Source organism: Oncorhynchus kisutch, linkage group LG5 (genome assembly GCF_002021735.2).
Source record: "Oncorhynchus kisutch isolate 150728-3 linkage group LG5, Okis_V2, whole genome shotgun sequence".
NCBI lineage: Eukaryota > Metazoa > Chordata > Actinopteri > Salmoniformes > Salmonidae > Oncorhynchus > Oncorhynchus kisutch.
In genome coordinates, this window is record NC_034178.2 from 57,633,730 (window position 1) to 57,656,414 (window position 22,685).

Below are 22,685 nucleotides of genomic sequence, written 5' to 3' on the forward strand. Positions count from 1 at the left end.
TTGTATATATAGTGTATATAATATAGCTACTGTATAATATACAGTTGAAGTAGGAAGTTTACGTACACTTAGGTTGGAGTCATTAAAACTCAGTTTTCAACCTCTCCACAAATTTCATGTTAACAAACTGTACTTTTTGCAAGTTGGTTAGGACATCTACTTTATGCATGACACAAGTAATATTTCCAACAATTGTTTATAGACAGATTAGTTCACTTATAATTCACTGTATCACAATTCCAGTGGGTCAGAAGTTTACATACACTAAGTTGACTGTGCCTTTACACAGCTTGGAAAATTCCAGAAAATGATGTCATGCTTTAGAAGCTTCTGATAGGCTAATTGACATCATTTGAGTCAATTGCAGGTGTACCTGTGGATGTATTTCAAGGTCTACCTTCAAACTCAGTGCCTCTTTGCTTGACATCATGAAAAAATCAAAAGAAATCAGCCAAATGGTCCTTTTGTTCGATTAATTCTGTCGATATATCCAAAATATCAATTTATTTGGCGTGTTTGATCCAGAAAAACACCGGTTCCAACTTGCGCAATGTGACTACAAAATATCTCAAAAGTTACCTGTAAACTTTGCCAAAACATTTCAAACTACTTTTGTAATACAACTTTAGGTATTTTTTTACGTAAATAATCGATAAAATTGAAGACGGGATGATCTGTGTTCAATACAGGAGGAAAACAAACTGTAGCTAGCTTTCTGGTCACGCGCCTCTATCTAACAGTACACTTCAAGTTACCCTCGTTCAAGATGGCCGTACTTCTTCATTACACAAAGGAAAAATCTCAACCAATTTCTAGAGACTGGTGACATCCAGTGGAAGCGGAAGGAACTGCAAGAAGGTACCTTAGAAATCTGGATTCCCAATGAAAAACCAAGAGTTCAGTGTATCTGTGACAAGAGCCTAAAAGATTTTTTAAAAGATGCAGAGACACAGAACTCCCGAAGGAGTATAAGAGATAAGAGACTAGTCAGACATTCCACTATACATCAAATTGGGGAGTGGACATTTACTGCTAAGCTTTTACATAACACTGAAACTCTATGTTTGTGTAGCTGTGAATGCTTGGTCTCATGAGTAGAAGGTAATAACGTAGGCAGTGACATCACTAAGGCTGGACTTCGGGTTTAATAAAATAACTTGGACCATTGACTATTTTGCAGAACTTACTCGGAAACATGCGTTATGTTCCTGTTGTCAACTTCTGTCTGCAATTGCATTAATAAAGGTTTTTGAGTGATTTAATTAAATATATTGTCATAATGCTAATTTCACCAATGAGCCAAAGATTGACAAGGAACAAGGAAATGAACCCCAACAGCAGAACTGAAAAAGTGTGTTTGAGCAAGTAGGCCTACAAACCTGACTCAGTTACACCAGTTCTGTCAGAAGGAATGGGCCAAAATTCACCCAACTTATTGTGGGAAGCTTGTGGAAGGCTACCCAAAACGTTTGAACCAAGTTCAACAATTTAAAGGCAATGCTACCAAATTCTAATTGAGTGTGTGTAAACTTCTGACCCACTGCCAATGTGAGGAAAGAAATAAAAGCTGAAATCATTCTCTCTACTATTATTCTGACATTTCACATACTTAACTTCTTAGTGACTGGGGGGCAGTATTGAGTATCTTGGATGAATAAGGTGCCCAGAGTAAACTGCCTGCTACTCAGCCATAAAATCTAGGATATGCATATAATTATTATATTTGGATGGAAAACACTCTGAAGTTTCTAAAACTGTTTGAATGATGTATGTGAGTATAACAGAACTCATATGGCAGGTGAAAACCCGAGAAGAAATCCAACCAGGAAGTGGGAAATCTGAGGTTGGTCGTTTTTCAACTCATTCCCGATTGAAGATACAGTGGGATATTGGTCATGTTTCACTTCCTAAGGCTTCCACTGGATGTCAACAGTCTTTAGGAACTTGTTTGAGGCTTCTACTGTAAAATCACTATGTTTTGGAACTACTGAACATAACACGCCAATGTAAAATAAGATTTTTGGATATAAATATGCACTTTATCGAACAAAACATACATGTATTGTGTTACATGAAGTTCTATGAGTGTCATCTGATGAAGATCATCAAAGGTTAGTGATTCATTTTATCTATATTTCTGCTTTTTGTGACTCCTTTCTTTGGCTGGAAAAATGGCTGTGTTTTTCTGTGACTTGGTGGTGACCTAACATAATTGTTTGTGGTGCTTTCGCCGTAAAGCCTTTTTGAAATCAGACACTGTGGCTGGATTAACGATAATTTTATCTCTAAAATGGTGTAAAATACTTGTATGCTAGAGGAATTTTAATTATGAGATTTTTGTTGTTTTGAATTTGACGCCCTGCCCTTTCACTGACTGTTGGCGGGGTGGGACGCTACCGTCCTTAAAATAAAGTGGTGATCCTAACTGACCAAAGACAGGGACATTTGTACTAGGATTAAATATCAGGAATTGTGAAAAACTGAGTTTAAATGTATTTGGCTAAGGTGTATGTAAACTTCCGACTTCAACTGTAGGCTAGTATGGACAGTGCAAGTTCAATGACCTGGTAATGCTATCCATTCAAACCAATACAGTATCTATTTCACTATACAGGCACTCCCCACTCTCAAGCAATCCTTTAGATAGTGATCTACTCCCTACTGCTAATGAGTTTGACACTGTTTACTAACCAGGCCTTCAAACCATCCCTTGAGATTATCTTTCATCATCAACAACTCTGGGCCACGCACTCTGATTATCATCAGCACTTTTACTATGGAATCACATGCACAGACACAAGCACACACACACAAGATTGGAATCACTCACCGAAGATTAATCAGCTGATATCTAAGAATTCATGGACAACACGTTGAGGGTAGAAAATGTCCACTGCTCTCTCTCTCTCTCTCTCTTTGTAGAAGGCCGCTCTCCTTGCTTCTGCGGTTCATTCCAGGATTGAAATTAGTTCCACACCGTAGCCCTAATGACTTCATAGATCATTGCTCTATTCCATTTAGTAATCAAGGGACAGCTGTAGCACTTTCCTCCGCTCAAGAAATGACTATTTTTAATGAAGGAAGCGTAATTATGTTTTTAGTGGACAGAAGGGTGGGTAGAGGAAAAAAATAATAATTTTGAAGTAAGGAGTGAATACACTCCTTTTTTAGATGCTCAAACACATAATGAGAAGCTGGTTAATTTCAGTGGAAAATAAGAGGTTTTCTGACAGTTGTTTTGGAAGTAAATGGGCCTCTTAAGCCTGGCTTCTATCTCATATGCCTGTTTTGTCGTTTGAGTGAAGTAGCTGTTGTGGAATTTGAACTTGTCATAACGTTCCTATTTAGGGGGTGCATTCACTTTTTCTTTCACCAGACAACAATGGGCCGTTCAAATGACTTTTATTGGAAACTGATTTGTTCTCTAGTTCATTCTGTTTCCCTCGCAGACACAGTTCTACTCCAGTCATTTGTAATACTGGATGCGTGAGTAAGTATTCCATCCTCCAATGGGTTCTCTGGTAATGACATCACTCTCAGCCCAGTGCATATTACAGGTTAAAGCTTTATCAACCTGTACTTCTTCTGTACCCAATATTGTAGCAGAACATTTCCTTATTTTAAATGGTTGGCTAAATATCTAACATAAATGATTTACACAGATACAGTAGTGAGTAATCTATGTAAGCTCTCAAGATCAGGCTGGCTTGCAAGGTTACCATAGTAGTGTACTATATAGTGAAATAAGGTGCCATTTGGGATTCAGACAATGTTTTTCAGGCAGAACATGTGAATGCTGATGCAGTAGCACACTGATGCAGTAGAGTCATCATATCAGCCAGGAGAAATGTGGTTGTTCATTTCCTAGAGCTACATCCAGTTGTTTTGTCTATGGTTCATTACTCTGTGGTGCAGGCTCTTAGTGGTGCGTTAGTGAGGAGGGAATATGAGTATTAACCTCCACCTTAACAACACTTTACCACCCCCGTTAACATTAACCCACACCAGAACTACTATACAGAAAGGAGATGCACTACACACACAGAGAGATACACACACACACACACACAATCATTTTCTTACAACCAGCAGCTAATGATACACAATCACTCTCTCAGCATTGCCATAAATTGTAGTTCCATCTGACTGCTCTGCTGTGTTCCAGCGTTGTGCTGTTTGCATCAGAGACACTTTTGCTAATGTTTACTGATTAATCAGTCTGCTGCTGGGCCTGCCTGCCTGCCTGTCTGTCTGCCTGGCTGCTTCTAGAGGGCAAACACTGATTGTCCTTTCTTATTTTTGGAAAACACAAAGCAATACTTCTGCTGCTGCTGTTTTGCAGTCCCACCTACAGTAGGTCTATGAAATAGGAATAGCAATATGAAATCACATGTTATATATTATTTAGCAGATGTTATTGCGGATGCAACAAAATGCTTATGTTCCTAGCTTCAAAAGTTCAGTAATACAGAACAATACACGCAAATGTAAAAAGTAAAAGAATGGAATTAAGAAGTATATAAATATTAGGAGGAGCAATGTCGGAGTCCAGAGTGTGTGTGTGTGTGTGCTATATGGACAGTATGTAGATGGGATATTATGGACAGTATGTGGATAGAATATATTGTATATCTGTAGAATACTTAGGATAGAATAGTGTATCAATACAGAAATAGTTGAATAGGATGGCATTACTAGAATACAGTTTATACAGTACCGGTCAAAAGTTTGGAGACACCTACACATTCAAGGGTTTTTCTTTATTTGTACTATTTTCTACATTGTAGAATAATAGTGAAGACATCAAAACGATGAAATAACACAAATGGAATCATGTAGTAAACAACAAAGTGTTAAGCCAATTTTAGATTCTTCAAAGTAGCCTCCCTTTGCCTTGATGACAGTTTGCACACTCTTGGCATTCTCTCAACCAGCTTCATGACGTAGTGACCTGGAATGCATTTCAAATGAACATGAGTGCCATGTTAATTTGTGGAATTTCTTTCTTTCCTTAATGCATTTGAGCCAATCCGTTGTGTTGTGACAAGAAGAAGAGACTTGCTTGGGCCAAGAAACACGAGCAATGGACATTAGACCGGTGGAAATCTGTACTTTCGTCTGAGTCAAAAATCTAAGATTTTTGGTTCCAACCGCCGTGTCTTTTTGAGACGCAGAGTAGGTGAACGGATGATCTCCGGATGTGTGGTTCTCACTGTGAAGCATGGAGGAGGATGTATGATGGTGTGGGGGTCCTTTGCTGGTGACATTGTCAGTGATTTATTTAGATTTCAAGCCACACTATCATGGCTACCACAGCATTCTGCAGCAATATGACATCCCACCTGGTTTGCGTTTAGTGGAACTATCATTTGTTTTTCAACAGGACAATGACCCAACACACCTCCAGGCTGTGTAAGGGCTATTTGACCAAGAAGGAGAGTGATGGAGTGCTGCATCAGATGACCTGGCCTCTACATTCACCCGATCTCAACCTAATCGAGATGGTTTGGGATGAGTTGGACTGCAGAGAGAAGGAAAAGCAGCCAACAAGTGCTCAGCAGATGTGGGAACTCCTTCAAGACTGTTGGAAAAGCATTCTGAGTGAAGCTGGTTGAGAGAATGTGTGCAAAGTTGTCAGCAAGGCAAAGGGTGGCTACTTTGAAGAATCTCAAATATGTTTTGATTTGTTTAACACTTTTTTGTTGTTTACTACTGTACATGATTCCATATGTGTTTTTTCATAGATTTAATGTCCTCACTATTATTCTACAACGTAGAAAAGTGATGGTGAGGAAAGTGATGGCTAGTGATGGTTATTTAACAGTCTGATAGCCTTGAGATGGAAGCTGTTTTTCATTCTCTCTGTCCCAGCTTTAATGCACCTGTACAGACCTCGCCTTCTGGATGATAGTGGGGTGAACAGGTCATTGCTCGGGTGCTGTATGTGTCCTGGAGGGCAGACAGTGCGCCCCCGGTGATGCATTGGACAGAATGCACCCTCAGGAGAGCCCTGCGGTTGCGGGAGGTGCAGTTCCTCCACCGGGGTATCGAGCATAGCCACTCTATAACAACTTACGTAGGAAAGGCTTAGAATTAGAACATTACACATTATTTTCAGCAAAAGGGAGAAATTTACGACAATCCTGCAAAGTAAAGAAACCACTGGAAGGTATTATTACCTAGGAGATTAGCCTGGTTGAATGTGCGTGAACACAGCTTAGTTCTCCTGTGGAGGCTGTTCGAACGGAGTGACATATATGTGACAGTCAGAGGAGCGAGTCATTGCTGTGCCTCGGGCCAACAAACGGGCCAGCCTCATTGGCCCAGGATTTCCCTGTTCAGTGGGTGTGGTCGAATGAAGCAGCTGCTCAGCCATGCTGCCAGCCCATATGGTAGGAACAGAGCCGGGTTAGAGCAATGCACTAGACTGCCTTTAAAACGATACACAAAGCAGGAAAACCAGAAGGGTGTCACCTCATGTATTTTTGAGTGCAGTAGTGGTGAGATTTACTGAGAATAAATTAGGATTTGACTAGGCTTAGTTTGATGTTCTTAGTCTGATGTTAAAGACCAATGATACTTAACCAAGACTGATTATGTTAGTCTACTCTACTGTAAGTTTTTCTGACATGAACTGGGGTTTATCCACTGTTACCTCTTCAGGGATGAGTAAAGTGTTATTGAGTGAGATGGAGTTCAGTTCTGGAGAGTGTTGCTGAGAGGCGATGGAGAGTTTGGTATAGGAGATTAGTTGTTTTGGGTTGTTTTTAAGTAGATCACTCACTGTGACATTGGACAGGTACATTGGATAAGGGGGCATAATTAGGCTAGATTAGTGTGTGTGTGTCAGAGTAAATATATCTGATCTCTAGGCTACTCTAAATGAATGTGGAATGGACAGACCACATGATAGATCATCACTGCATTATGCCTCTGCTGCAGACAGCCAAATCAAATTGTATTTGTCACATGCACTGAATACAACAGGTGTAGACCTTACCGTGAAATGCTTACCTACAAGCCCTTAACCAACAATGCAGTTCAAGAAATTGAATTAAGAAAATATTTTCTAAATAAACTAAAGTCAAATATAAATATTCTGGTATAATGGACAAATAAAACAAGCACACTGTTATTTTTCTGCAGACACCTGTAGAGTGCATTTGTTCAACACTTTGGGCTAGACCTAGGACGATAAACCAAAAATGATCTTCATCGACCATACTGATCACTTATCACAGGCATTTTGCTGATATCGTTCATTACGATCAGTAGCCATATTCTTGAGAAATGTGAAGTTTGCAATGAAATACGATTGCTGATATGGGTGTTTGTTAATGGGACAATTGATGGCTACAACCATCACAAAAGAAATAGTAGTTTCAAGGATTATTAATACATTGTTTAATGTGGTGCACATAGTTCTAAACTTATCGTTCTGTTTATCATTGTCACGTCAATTCAGCCAATATATCGCAATATAGATTTTGTCCATATCGCCCAGCTTTACTTTGGGCTCTATTTAAATGTGTCTTTCCACAATTCCTTGGATCTTGTTGCCTCCACCTTATAGGATGAGACTGTCCGAAGTCCAATGTGTTTTCAGAATGAAGCAAAGAGAAAGGATGTGAGGAATTTATGAATGATTCATGGAAAAATAGTCTTTCATTCAACATTTGGCACACATGGCAAAGGCATTTCAGAGAATTCTATGATGGAGTCAATAGATTTAATTGACTTCAGAAGTAGGCTAATGTTGCAACGTCGTTTGTGAATGAATGCATCGTTTTGACTCTTTCAAGGTCTTAGTTTGGGGAAATACAGTTTAACCTAGTACAAACCAGTGTGTGCTCTTTGTTAACTGTGGATCAGTTAATTGGTAAGACTGGGCTCTGTGATTACCAACTCTGTGCTGGGTCGACCAGCAGATGGCGCCGACAGAGATGGTCGCTTCGCTTCAGGTCCTTAGAAAACTATGCAGTTATTTGTTTTTTAATGCATTATTTCTTACATTGTTAGCCCAGAAAATCTCAAGTGTTATTACATACAGCCGGGAAGAACTATTGGATATAAAAGCAATGTCATCTTACCATCGTTACGACCAGGAATACGTCTTTCTTTCCCGAAGCGGATCCTTTGTTTGGACCTCCACCCTGGACATGGGATCTTATCCCAGAGGCCGACCCAAAACAACGCAGTCTCCGCAGGAGAGGCAGACGGAGCGGTCTAATGGTCAGACTCTTGTGAGGCGTCTGTTTCTCAAACTAGACACTCTATTGTACTTGTCCTCTTGCTCAGTTGTGCACCAGGGCCTCCCACTCCTCTTTCTATTCTGGTTAGAGCAAGTATGCGCTGTTCTGTGAAGGGAGTAGTACACAGCATTGTACTATATATATACATACATACATACATACATACACACACATACATACATAGATAGTTAGTTATGCGTTTATATATTTCCAGGTGGCCCCAGCGGGAATTTAAAACCACGATACTGACGTTGCAAGCACCATGCTCTACCAACTGCGCCACACAGGACCACATGTATTACATTAGGATTCCCAGTGGAATACCACCACCACAATTATCAAGCTGTTACTTTCTGTTCATCTGGAGATGGATGAAGCACATTAAATAGATGGCACTTCTATATCAATCTTGTAGATCAGAGATGTGAATGTTTTCCTCTAATCCCCTGAAAGCAGATGTTAGGGAGTGAGTCATACAGGGAGGTAGTTCTCTGGAGGTTGACTTGTTTCTTATCAACCACACTACATTACCATTTCTAGTATTGTGAGTCATTGGCTGTTAATTATTCAAGTAAACTTCTAATGATGTGATTCAAGTGTGGCTCAGTTGGTAGAGCGTGGCACTTGCAACGCCAGGGTTGTGAGTTCGATTCCCAATAAGGGACCAATACCACACATGTATGTGCGCACTACGATAAGTCGCTCTGGAAAAGAGCATCTGCTAAATGACTAACATGTAAATGTAGGATAAAATGGTGAGAGAGATATGGGAAGGTGTAAGAAGTGAAAAGATAAGAGGGAAACAAAGAGATGGAGAGAGAGTGACAGAACATAGATGGTAAAGAACTGAGAAATAGAAAGGGGTGGAGAGCGAGAGTGGAAGCAAGGGAGAGATAGTTTGTCTTTTTTACTTGCTTTGTCAATGTAAACATATGTTTCCCATGCCAATTAAGCCCCTTTGAATTGAATTGAATTTGAGGGTGAGGGAAACTCTTCCCTCCATGAGAGCTTGTGCCTGCTGCCGCCGATGTGTTCAGGAAGCACAAGACGTCTGTGATCCCTCAGAGAGAGAGAGAGAGAAAAACAACATACATGATGGGAAAGGTGACTCCTCCAGAGAATGGCTGTGTCCTGTTAAAGGTGGACTTACTGTGTCTGATTATGATCCGGATTTTCGCTATCACTCACACTCTCTCTCTTTCTCTCTGTCTCTGTCTCTGTCTCTGTCCGTCCGTCCATCCAAGTGATTCAGAGAAGCCTGGGTCTGCCAGTAGCCAAGCAGGACAGAGAGTAGCCTGAAGGTGACTTCCTTAATTTGACAGTATACCCCTTAAAAGTCAGTAAAGTTGCACGATACATGGTGCACAATAGTGAGGTCTCCATGGTTTCAAACTTGGCTCGGAGAAGAGATTTTGAGAGATAAAAAGAAACACGATGTAAGGAAAGTGTTATGCATGTCTATACAGATAGCTTAGGGAAGACTTTTGTCCTGGAGAAGCCTTTGATTTTCCGTTATTCCTCCAGAAAGCCTCGGATGCTCTTGGACTAATTCCCAATCTAGTAAAAGTGTCGGAGCGCACACAAATCACTTCGCTTCCTCTGCAGTAAAAGCCGGTATAGACCAATAACAGTAAAATGGTGACACTGGCGGTGGGCAGGAGAAACAGGGGGATCCCACATCACATATCAATCCTTATTAGACTGTTCTCGTTTTATCACCTTTAACACTATAGAGAGTGAGAGAGAGAAATGATGGAGAGGAGAAAGAAGGGGAGGGAAAGGGAAGATTGTGTGGGGAAATTAAGGATGATAGAGGGAGATGGAATGGTTGAGAGGTGGAGGCAGGGAGAATGAGGGATGTAAAGGGAGATGGAGCAAGAGGGAGCGAGGGAAGATTTAGAGAAGTGAGTGAAGGAATATCAGGCTTCACAGGCCAGTTGGCACAGAGGGAATATGATCAAAACCCCAGGACTCTGGACTCTGCTCACTTCTAAAACCTCCCTCCATAATCCCACCACTCAGAGACAGAGAGAAAAAGACAGTGGGAGAAGAACAAATTACACAGTGAAGGAGGAGAGCAATGGCCAGAGAAATAATATTTGGTTGCTTAGAGTGTGAAAGAGTGAAAAAGTAGCAATAAAGAGAAAGGCAAGACGCAGAGTATTGCTTCAGCAGTGAGAGAAATGGAGAGATGAGAAAGATTGGGAGAAAAGGGGAGAGGCGGAAGAGGGAGGGAAAGAGAGGTGGGAGGGAGAAAGAGCCATCGAAATATTGGAGGGACTAAGTGAGAGAGGGCAGAGGGTGGGAGAGACTGGTTAGCTGTATGTCCTGCCAATATAGCAGCACATTGATGAAGTCAGTGACCAACACAGAGAGGGAGGGGCATAGAATATAAAGAAAAGGATCAGATCGAAGGGAAAGGTCAGACTGAGAAAGAGAGGCGAGGAGGAAAGAGGAAGGTGGAGAAAGAATATTTGTATTTATTTTTGTACCTTTATTTTAACAGGTAAGCCATCGCTTTTACAAATGTGCCCTGAAAATACAACAAACATACTACTGTGTGTGTGTGTAACGGTTGTCTAGGTGTTAAGGAGAGTCGGACCAAAATGCAGCGTGTAGATTGCGATCCATGTTTAATGAACAAAACACGAATCAATATTAAACACTACAAAAAACAAAGAATGTAATGAAAACCGAAACAGCCTATACTAGTGAAAACTAACGCATAGACAGGAACAAGGACACTAAGGACAATCACCCACAAAACCCAACACAAAACAGGCTACCTAAATATGGTTCCCAATCAGAGACAATGACTAACACCTGCCTCTGATTGAGAACCATATCAGGCCAAACATAGAAATAGACACACAACATAGAATGCCCACCCAGCTCACGTCCTGACCAACACTAAAACAAGGAAAACACATATGAACGATGGTCAGAACGTGACAGTGTGTGTGTGTGTCATGGGAAGCACAAATAAAACATCACAAATCACCCGGAAAATGAGGGATAGGGAGTGAAGAGAATAATCTTCAACTAATTCTCTCTTCTAAAGCAACGGAAAGTTTGACAATGTTATATACTTCACATTCACAGCACAGTCCTCTGAAAATCTGCTGCCACAAGCAAGTGTCCAGAGAAAGCATGTGTTCGCACAGAATGCAAGGGAAGTACTTTCTGCTTGGATTTATTTTTTAGGCTACTCACAGAAATACAGTGCATTCAGAAAGTATTCAGACCCCTTGACTTTTTCCACATTTTGTTACTTTACAGCCTCATTCTAAAATGGATTAAATCTTTTTTTCCCCCCCAACAATCTACACACAATACCCCATAATGACAAAACAAAAACAGGTTTTAAAAATGTATTTAAAATAAACAACTGAAATATCACATTTACATAAGTATTCAGACCCTTTACTCAGTACTTTGTTGATACACAATTGGCAGAGATTCTTGGGTATGACGCTACAAGCTTGGCACACCTGTATTTGGGGAGTTACTCCCAATTTTCTCTGCAGATCCTCTCAATCTCTGTCAGGTTGGATGGGGAGCGTGACTGCACAGCTATTTTCAGGTTTCTCTTCGATCAGGTTCAAGTCTGGGCTCTGGTTGGGCCACTCAAGGACATGCAGAGACTTGTCCCGAAGCGTTGTTTTGGCTCTGTGCTTAGGGTCGTTGTCCTGTTGGAAGGTGAACCTTCGCCCCAGTCTGAGATCCTGAGCGCTCTGGAGCAGATTTTCATCAAGGGTCTCTCTGTACTTTGCTCCGTTCATCTTTGCCTCTATCCTGACTAGTCTCCCAGTCCATGCTGCAGAAAAACATCACCACCACCATGCTTCACCGCAGGGTCAACTGTGTGACCTTATATAGACGGGTGTGTGCCTTTCCAAATCATGTCCAATCAATTGAATTTACCACAGGTGGACTCCAATCAAGTTGTAGAAACATCTCTAGGATGATCATTGGAAACAGGATGCACCTGAGTCTCATAGCAAAGGGTCTGAACACTTAGGTCAATATTTTTTTTAGGTCAATATTTTTTTAAATTCATTTTCAAGCATTTCAAAAAAACTGTTTTCGCTTTGTTATTATGGGGTATTGAATGTAGATTGAGGATTTCATTTTTATTGAATCTATTTTAGAATAAGGCTGTAATGTAACAAAGTGGAAAAAGTACACTGAATACTTTCTGAATGCACTGTACATGTAATCTCCTACCAATTATATTTTCTCTCCATTTTAAATTTGTTTCACCCACAGAGATGCATTATCCCACATAATAACCTATTAGCTCATTACTGCCTTATTTCTTCATAAATAAATTACTTTTTCCAGATTTTGTTACGTTAAAGCTTATTCTAAAATGGATTCAATTGTTTTTCTTCCTCATCAATCTACACACAATGCTCTATAATGACAAGGCAATGTACTGTACTGTACTGTAGTTAGTTAGTTAGTTAGTTAGGGTATAATGTGTATATTTATGTTGTGTATATACAGGGTGCATTTTTAAGAGGCCTAGGTCTCAATATGTCTTCCCTGTTGAAATAAAGGTTGAATAAAATAATTAATTGGCCTCTTCTGCGGCCGCCATCCCATAACACGCTGCTCGCCGGACGACGGTGGCCGTGTAAATATGTATTTCCTGTCAGGCTGTGTGTGGCGAGTTCCCTTTCAGGTTAGTCAGCAAAACACAAAACATTTGATCTTTTTGATGAGGCGAGATCAATAAGTTTTGAGTTGCTGTTGATGTCAATGCTCTCTCCTCCCCATGGTCGCTCTCTCCTCCCCATGGTCGCTCTCTCCTCCCCATGGTCGCCCTCTCCTCCCCATGGTCGCTCTCTCCTCCCCATGGTCGCCCTCTCCTCCCCATGGTCGCCCTCTCCTCCCCATGGTCGCTCTCTCGCTCTCCAAATGGTTTCCTCTATACCACTCCCTCTCCTCCCCATGGTCGCCCTCTCCTCCCCATGGTCGCCCTCTTCTCCCCATGGTCGCTCTCTCGCTCTCCAAATGGTTTCCTCTATACCACTCCCTCTCCTCCCCATGGTCGCCCTCTCCTCCCCATGGTCGCCCTCTCCTCCCCATGGTCGCCCTCTCCTCCCCATGGTCGCCCTCTCCTCCCCATGGTCGCTCTCCAAATGGTTTCCTCTATACCACTCCCTCTCCACCCCATGGTCGCTCTCCAAATGGTTTCCTCTATACCACTCCCTCTCCTCCCCATGGTCGCTCTCCAAATGGTTTCCTCTATACCACTCCCTCTCCACCCCATGGTCGCTCTCCAAATGGTTTCCTCTATACCACTCCCTCTCCACCCTCTGCACCTGCTCCTCTATTACTGCCCATGGAAACAGAGGGATGAGAAAGGGACACAATGTAAAAGTGAGTAACACTTCACATTTATCAGGGTAACTGGACGGCTACACTAACAGAACAGGACTCTGGGCAGACGGCCAGTCCATAGAATACTCTGTCACTTTTGATAGCTCTCCAGACTAGACAGAAATTGCTTGGCAGCAGTGTTTTGTTTTGTGACTTTTTTCTCCTTCCTTTATTTGACCACTGAGGAGAGGGGAGGTTAAGAGGATAGGCTAACTACTGTATCTGTCTGTAGTTCAAGGCTCCAGTACTCTGTAGTTAAAGGGTGTTGTACTCTGCCTTCCACTGGTCTCAGCTTGTGGTCATTGAGCTTGTGGTCACCTGCTGGCCTGAAACAAATAGATGTTAGCGGTTGCAACCAAATTACTCATCCCTCTCTTTCCTTTCTTCTCCCTCCCTCTCTCAACCCCATTGCCCCTTCTCCTTCTCTCTGTTTCTTGATTACCCCTCTCTCTTTCTTTCCCCTCTCCTACCATTTTTCTCACTCCTCTCTACTCACCCCCTCACAATAAATAAAAGGTGATATGCCCAAATTACTATTTTCCTGTCGCGCTCACCTCGGTCTTTATGAAGTGCTTAGAGAAGCTGGTCATGGCCCACATCAATGCCAGCATACCAGGCACACTGGACCCACTGCCATTTCCATCGCTATTCACATGGCCATAACACATCAAGAGGAACAGCTATGTGAGAATGCTGTTCATTGGCTACAGTTCACCATACGACACTATTGTTCCCTCCAAGCTCCGAGCCCTTGGTCTAGACACCACCCTCTGCAACTGGATCCTGGACTTGCTGACGGCAGACCACATGGGGCGGCAGGTAGCCTAGTGGTTAAAGCGTTGAGCCAGTAACTCAAAGGTTGCTTGATCGAATCCCCAAGCTTGGGTAAAGGTAAAAAAGGTCAAATCTATCGTTCTGCCCCTGAACAAGGCAGTTAACACACTGTTCTTAAGCCGTCATTGTAAATAAGAACTTGTTCTTAACTGACTTGCCTAGTTAAATAAAGATTCAATAAAAAAATAAGAATGCTGTGACGATAGTCAACAACACCTCCTCCACACTGACTCGTAACACAGGGGCCCCTCATGGGCTTTGCATGACACCAAAGTGTCTTTGCAAGACTGCGTGGCTTTGCACGATACCAACTCCATCAACACGGTTGTAGGCCTGATAACCAACAATGACGAGTCAGCCTATAGGGAGGAGGTAAATGAACTGGCGTTGTGGTGTCACGACAATAACATCTCCCTCAATGTCAGCAAATGAGTTGATTGTTTCAGGAAGCAGAGGGAACATGTCCCAGTCCATGTCAATGGGACTGTATTAGAGAGTCATGAGTCACAAGTTTTTATGTTCCTCGGTGTTCACACCACTGAGGACTTGTCCATTACCTTCATTTACCAACAACACCACCGCTTTTGTCAAGAGGGTGCAAAAACACCTGTAGTTCCTAAAGCGCCTGAAGAAATTTGACTTGCCGCCCGGGTCCCCTCCAAATACTACCGTTGCGCCATCGAGAGCATCCTCACAGGTTGCATCACAGCATTTTATGGGAATTGCTCCATGCACGACCACAAGACCCTCCAGTGAGTGGTAAAGACAGCCCAGTATATCGCTGGGACCGTGCTTCCACTCATCCAGGACATATACTCGAAACAGTGCCTGAGGAAGGCACGCAGCATCATCAAGGACCCCACACACCCAAGCCACAAGCTGTTCTCTCCCTTACCGTTGGGCAGACGGTATCGGAGCATGAGGTCTGATAGGAACTGTCTCTGATCCTGTTGGTATCTACAAGCATCAGACTGCTGAACACTAGTACTGGACTGACCACCTGCTCTGATTCTGATTCTCCACACTTAGCACACATGGACTTGCTCATGCACACACCCACACAGACACACACACACCCACACACACCCACACAGACACACACACACCCACACACACCCACACAGACCCACACACACCCACACAGACACACACATACACACACATATACATTCATGCTACACACACATCACAACTGCTGCCTCCAAACTCTTATTATACTGCTGAATTTAAACACATGACCCCATCCCCTCTTTCCCCAATACACATGTAAATCTTGAACCAGAAATTGTGCCTTCATGTATTATACTTCTGCTAAAATGTTTATTCTATTCTACTAAGCCATTTACTTATTTCGTATTCTTATTTTTTACTATTTCTTATTGTTGTTGCATTGCAGAGAAGGAACCTGCAAGTAAGCATTTCATTTTATGATGTACAGGGCATTGGGAAAGTGTTCGGAGCCCTTGACTTTTCCAACATTTTGTTATGTTATAGCCTTACTCTATCTACACACAACACCCCACGTTTTGGCAAATATCAAATCAAATCAAAATCAAATCAAATTTATTTATATAGCCCTTCGTACATCAGCTGATATCTCAAAGTGCTGTACAGAAACCCAGCCTAAAACCCCAAACAGCAAGCAATGCAGGTGTAGAAGCACGGTGGCTAGGAAAAACTCCCTAGAAAGGCCAATACCTAGGAAGAAACCTAGAGAGGAACCAGGCTATGTGGGGTGGCCAGTCCTCTTCTGGCTGTGCCGGGTGGAGATTATAACAGAACATGGCCAAGATGTTCAAATGTTCATAAATGACCAGCATGGTCGAATAATAATAAGGCAGAACAGTTGAAACTAGAGCAGCAGCACAGTCAGGTGGAAGTTGAAACTGGAGCAGCAGCATGGCCAGGTGGACTGGGGACAGCAAGGAGTCATCATGTCAGGTAGTCCTGGGGCATGGTCCTAGGGCTCAGGTCCTCCGAGAGAGAGAAAGAAAGAGAGAAGGAGAGAATTAGAGAACGCACACTTAGATTCACACAGGAAACCGAATAGGACAGGAGAAGTACTCCAGATATAACAAACTGACCCCAGCCCCCCGACACATAAACTACTGCAGCATAAATACTGGAGGCTGAGATAAAATCCCTTATTTACCTAAGTATTCAGACCCTTTGCTATGAGACTCGAAATTGAGATCAGGTGCATCCTGTTTCCATTGATCATCCTTGAGATGTTTCTACAACTTGATTGATGTCCACCTGTGGTAAATCCAATTGATTGGACATGATTTGGAAAGGCACACACCTATCTATATAAGGTCCCACAGTTGACAGTGCATGTCAGAGCAAACACCAAGCCATAAGTTTGAAGAAATTGTCCGTAGAGCTCCTAGACAGGATTGAGTCGAGGCACAGTTCTGGGGAAGGGCACCAAAAACTTTCTGCACCATTGAAAAATACAGTTTTATATCTTTATGTTTGAAGCCTGAAATGTGGCAAAAGGTCGCAAAGTTCAAGGGGGCCAAATACTTTCGCAAGGCACTGTATACTCCAATTTAGGCACTCCTCCTTCTCTCCAACCCTTACATATTTTATGGTTCGACAGGAAGGCGAAGTAATAGGGTAATAAACCATTGTTTCTCCCTTAACTTCTTGGCGCACCCATCCCTTTAGAGGACCCATCTCATTTTCGTCAACATCCGCTGAATTGCAGAGCGCCAAATTCAAATTAAATTACTAAAAATATTAAATTTTCATGAAATCACAAGTGCAATATAGCAAAACACAGTTTAGCTTGTTGTTAATCCACCTGGTGTGTCAGGTTTCAAAAAAGCTTTTCGGCGAAAGCAAACCAAGCGTTTATGTAAGGACATCTCTCTCAGCAGACTAAACATTACAAACAGCTAGCAGCAAAGTAGATTGGTCACGAAAGTCAGAAAAGCAATAAAATGAATCGCTTACCTTTGATGATCTTCGGGTGTTTGCACTCACGAGACTCCCAGTTACACAATAAATGTTCCTTTTGTTCCATAAAGATTATTTTTATATCCAAAATACCTCCATTTGGTTGGCGCGTTATGTTCAGAAATCCACAGGCTCGAGCGGTCACGACGGGGTTCGTAGTTCGTAGAAACATGTCAAACGTTTTTTATAATCAATCCTCAGGTTGTATTTACAATAAATAATCAATAATATTTCAACTGGACCGTAGCTTTTTCAATAGGAGAGAGAGAGAAAATGTCTGCTCCAAGCTGCTCGCACATGCAAAACTCTACTGGCACCCAGCCATCCACTGATGCGATGTGATCTTTCTCGCTCATTTTCAGAATAAAAGCCTGAAACTATGTCTAAAGACTGTTCAGACCATTGGAAGCCATAGGAAAAGGAATCTGGTTGATAACCCTTTAAATGGAGGGAAGGCATGCAATGGGACAGGGAGCTTTCAAAATAGAAGGCACTTCCTCTTTGGATTTTCCTCATGTTTTCACCTGCAATATCAGTTCTGTTGTACTCACAGACAATATTTTGACATTTTTGGAAACTTTAGAGTGTTTTCTATCCTAATCTGACAATTATATGCATATTCTAGATTCTAAGCCTGAGAAATAGGCAGTTTCATTTTGGTACGTTTTTCATCCAAACATCAAAATTACTGCCCCCTACACTCAAGGGGTTAAGGGGATCTGACCTGACCTCAACCCCCTTGATGCCTAATCCAAAGATCTCCACCAGTATTCAATTACTATACTGCGGAGTATATCAATGTTCTAAATTTAACCCAGAATCTAACAATTCTTAAATGGAAGAAGTTTGGAACCACCAAGAATCTTCATAGTGCTGGCCGTCTGGCCAAACTGAGCAATCTAGGGAGAAGGGCCTTGGTCAGGGAGGTGACCAAGAACCCGGTGGTCACTGACAGAGCTCCAGAGTTCCTCTAGAGTTCATTGCCCTTGCTGATGGAAGGAGGTTTTCAAATCTCACTATACATGGCCCCATTCATTCTTTCCTTCACACAGCCCCAAAGCATGATGTTTCCACCCCCATGCTTCACAGTAGGTATAGTGTTCTTTGGATGCAACTCAGCATTCTTTGTCCTCCAAACACGACGAGTTGAGTTTTTACCAAAAAGTTATATATTTTTTTCATCTGACCATATGACATTCTCCCAATCTTCTTCTGGATCATCCAAATGCTCTCAAGCAAACTTCCGACGGGCCTGGACATGTACTGGCTTAAGCAGGGAGACACGTCTGGCACTGCAGGATTTGAGGCCCTGGCGGCGTAGTGTGTTACTGATGGTAGGCTTTGTTAATTTGGTCCCAGCTCTCTGCAGGTCATTTACTAGGTCCCCCCGTGTGGTTCTGGGATTTTTGCTCACCGTTCTTGTGATCATTTTGACCCCACGGGTGAGATCTTGCGTGGAGCCCCAGATCGAGGGAGATTATCAGTGGTCTTGTATGTCTTCCATTTCCTAATAATTGCTCCCACAGTTGATTACTTCAAACCAAGCTGCTAACCTATTGCAGATTCAGTCTTCCCAGCCTGGTGCAGGTCTACCATTTTGTTTCTGGTGTCCTTTGACAGCTCTTTGGTCTTGGCCATAGTGGAGTTTGGAGTGTGACTGTTTGAGGTTGTGGACAGGTGTCTTTTATACTGATAACAAGTTCAAACAGGTGCCATTAATACAGGTAACGAGTGGAGGACAGAGGAGCCTCTTAAATAAGAAGTTACAGGTCTGTGAGAGCCAGAAATCTTGCTTGTCTGTAGGTGACCAAATACTTATTTTATTCCACCATAATTTGTAAATAAATTCATAAAAAATCCTACAATGTGATTTTCTGGATTTATTTTTCTCATTTTGTCTGTCATAGTTGAAGTGTAACCTATGATGATAGTTACAGGCCTCTCTCATCTTTTTAAGTGGGAGAACTTCCACAATTGGTGGCTGACTAAATACTTTTTTGCCTCACTGTAGCATTCCGTAGCTAGCCACCTCAGGACAAAATCTATTCAGATACAACAGAAGTTTCAACTGTTAACATCAAATCAAATTTTATTAGTCACATGCGCCGAATACAACAGGTGTAGACCTTAGTGAAATGCTTACTTACGAGCCCCTAACCAACAATGCAGTTTCAAAAGACTACGGATAAGAATAAGAGATAAAAGTAACAAGTAAATAAAGAGCAGCTGTAAAATTACAATAGCGAGACTATATACAGGGGGGTACCAATACAGAGTCAATGTCACCGTTTAGTTGAGGTAGTATGTACATGTAGGTATAGTTATTCAAGTGACTATGCATAGACGACAACAGAGAGTAGCAGTGGTGTAAAGGGGGATGCAAATAGTCTGGGTAGCCATTTGACTAGATGTTCTTCAGGAGTCTTATGGTTTGGGGGTAGATGATGTTTAGAAGCCTCTTGGACCTAGAAAGAATAGTCTATGACTAGGGTGGCTGGAGTCTGACAATTTCTAGGGCCTTCCTCTGACACCGCCTGGTATAGAGGTCCTGGATGGCAGGAAGCTTGGCCCCAGTGATGTACTGGGCTGTTCACACTACCCTCTGTAGTGCCTTGCGGTCGGAGGCTGAGCAGTTGCCATACCAGGCAGTGATGCAACCAGTCAGGATGCTCTCGATGGTGCAGCTGTAGACCCTTTTTGAGGATCTGAGGACCCATGCCAAATGTTTTCAGTCTCCTGGGGGGGAATATGTTTTGTTGTGCCCTCTTTACAACTGTCTTGGTGTGCTTGGGGGGAATATGTTTTGTTGTGCCCTCTTCACAACTGTCTTGGTGTGCTTGGACCAAACTCAGTTCGTTGCTGATGTGGACACCAAGGAACTTAAAGCTCTCAACCTTCTCCACTACAGCCCCATCCATGAGAATGGGGGTGTGCTCGGTCCTCTTTTTCCCGTAGTCCACAATCATCTCCATCTCTAATCACATTGTGGGAGAGGTTGTTGTCCTGGCACCACATGGCCAGGTCTCTGGCCTCCTCCCTATAGGCTGTCTCATCGGCAAATGTAATCATGGTGTTGGAGTCGTGCCTGGCCGTGCAGTCGTGAGTGAACTGGGAGTACAGGAGGGGACTGAGCACGCACCCCTGAGGGGCCCCTGTGTTGAGGATCAGCGTGGCGGATTTGTTGTTACCTACCCTTACCACCTGGGGGTGGCCCGTCAGGAAGTCCAGGATCCAGTTGCAGCAGGAGGTGTTTAGTCCCAGGTTCCTTAGCTTATTGATGAGCTTTGAGGGCACTATCTTGTTGAACGCTGAGTTGTTGTCAATGAATACCATTCTCACATAGGTGTTCCTTTTGTTCAGGTGTGAAAGGGCAGTGTGGAGTGCAATAGAGATTGTATCATCTGTGGATTTGTTGGGGCGGAATGCAAATTTGAGTGGATCTAAGGTTTCTGGGATGATGGTGTTGATGTGAACCATGACCAGCCTTTCAAAGCACTTCATGGCTACAGATGTGAGTGCTACTGGTTGATAGTCATTTAGGCAGGTTGCCTTAGTGTTCTTGGGCACAGGAGTGGGCCAAAATCCCTGCTGCAGTGTGCGCAAACCTGGTCAAGAACTACAGGAAACGTATGATCTCTGTAATTGCAAACAAAGGTTTCTGTACCAAATATTAAGTTCTGCTTTTCTGATGTATCAAATACTTATGTCATGCAATAAAATGCTAATTAATTACTTAAAAATCATAAAATGTGATTTTCTGGATTTTTGTTTTAGATTCCGTCTCTCACAGTTGAAGTGTACCTATGATAATAAATACAGACCTCTACATGCTTTGTAAATCCAAAATAATTTTAGCAGCAGCGCTGGTAAGGGTGTGTGTATGTATGGGTGTAAGTGTGTTGCGTCAGTGATGAGTGTGTGAGTGAGGGTGTATATGAATGTGTGTATGTGAGTAAGAGTGACAGTGAAGGTGTGTGCGTCTGAGTGGGTAGAGACCTGTGGATAGGCATAGAGTCAGTGTGGATAGGCTGTGGGGGAGGGAGAGCAGTAGTTAGACATTACAACGGCCTTGTGATCCTTTCAAACGCCTCACGGCTTCTCATTGACTGACCTCTTTGTATTTTCTGCGGTTTTCTAGATTTATTTGCAACAATTAAGATTTCAATGATGTGATGATATATTACTCGGAATCTATGAAAGGTATTTTTATCTTAATTCGGGAAATACCAGTTGATCTAAAGGTGTGATTGTAGAAAAATACACAAGGGATAACATGTTTTTCTGACTGGTTTGTGTATTTCATCCAAATGAATGTCAAAGCCTTTGGCAGTAGTTGCCTGGCAGATTGTGTCCACAGTGGGAGGCTGACTTGGGGTGTGGATGGGTGTGTTTGAACGGCCTGCTCTACTTGTTTCTATTTGGTATGGCAGCATTTTAGAGTCCATTTAGACCTTTGAACCAAGGCAAATACAGCAACCTATAGAATCTCCTAAACATTTCTAATCCTGATAGTTTGTCATGCGTTTTTCCTACCTCTAAAGTCGCCTTGTGTCAAGCTGAATGTATATATTCAACATCATCTATTGTTTGATCTTGTTGTATGCATTTCTGTGATAACTGTTTACTCCATTACCTGTCTGTTCAATCTCTTATTCTCCTCCTCTCTCTTAGGTCTGTCTGGTAACCCAGTGGATCTGGAGAAGCGCCACACAGCGTTTGGGAAGAACTTCATCCCTCCTAAAAAGCCTAAGTCTTTCCTGGCGCTGGTGTGGGAAGCTCTACAGGATGTTACTCTAATCATCCTGGAGATTGCTGCCGTCATCTCCCTGGGCCTGTCCTTCTACCACCCTCCCGGGGGAGATAGCGAACGTGAGTAGTACACCCTAACCCGGGGCAGTTAGAACAGGTGGGAGGGGTGGTGAGGGGGACTGGGGCATGAAGGGAGAATTGAGGGTTTGCAAATGTTTTCATTTCCTGTTCCACTGACCTGGTCGTGTTGTGGTATTGTTTGTATCACTGACCTGGTTGTGTTGTGGTCTTATATCACTAGCCACTTTAAACAATGCTACCTTATATAATGTTACTTACCCTACATTATTCATCTCATATGCATACGTAGATACTGTACTCTATATCATCGACTGCATCCTTATGTAATACATGCATCACTAGCCACTTTAACTATGCCACTTGGTTTACATACTCATCTCATATGTATATACTGTACTCGATATCATCTACTGTATCTTG

The 22,685-nt window shown here is 42.4% G+C and overlaps 1 protein-coding gene across 1 annotated transcript in view; it reads left to right on the plus strand.

Annotated features, from left to right (window-relative positions):
- LOC109891301 (plasma membrane calcium-transporting ATPase 4-like) overlaps window positions 1-22,685 on the plus strand; it is a 150,417-nt gene that overhangs the window by 61,124 nt on the left and 66,608 nt on the right. The window contains 1 exon segment of the mRNA XM_031825486.1: window positions 22,107-22,304. Within this exon segment, the coding sequence (XP_031681346.1) occupies window positions 22,107-22,304 (198 nt within the window).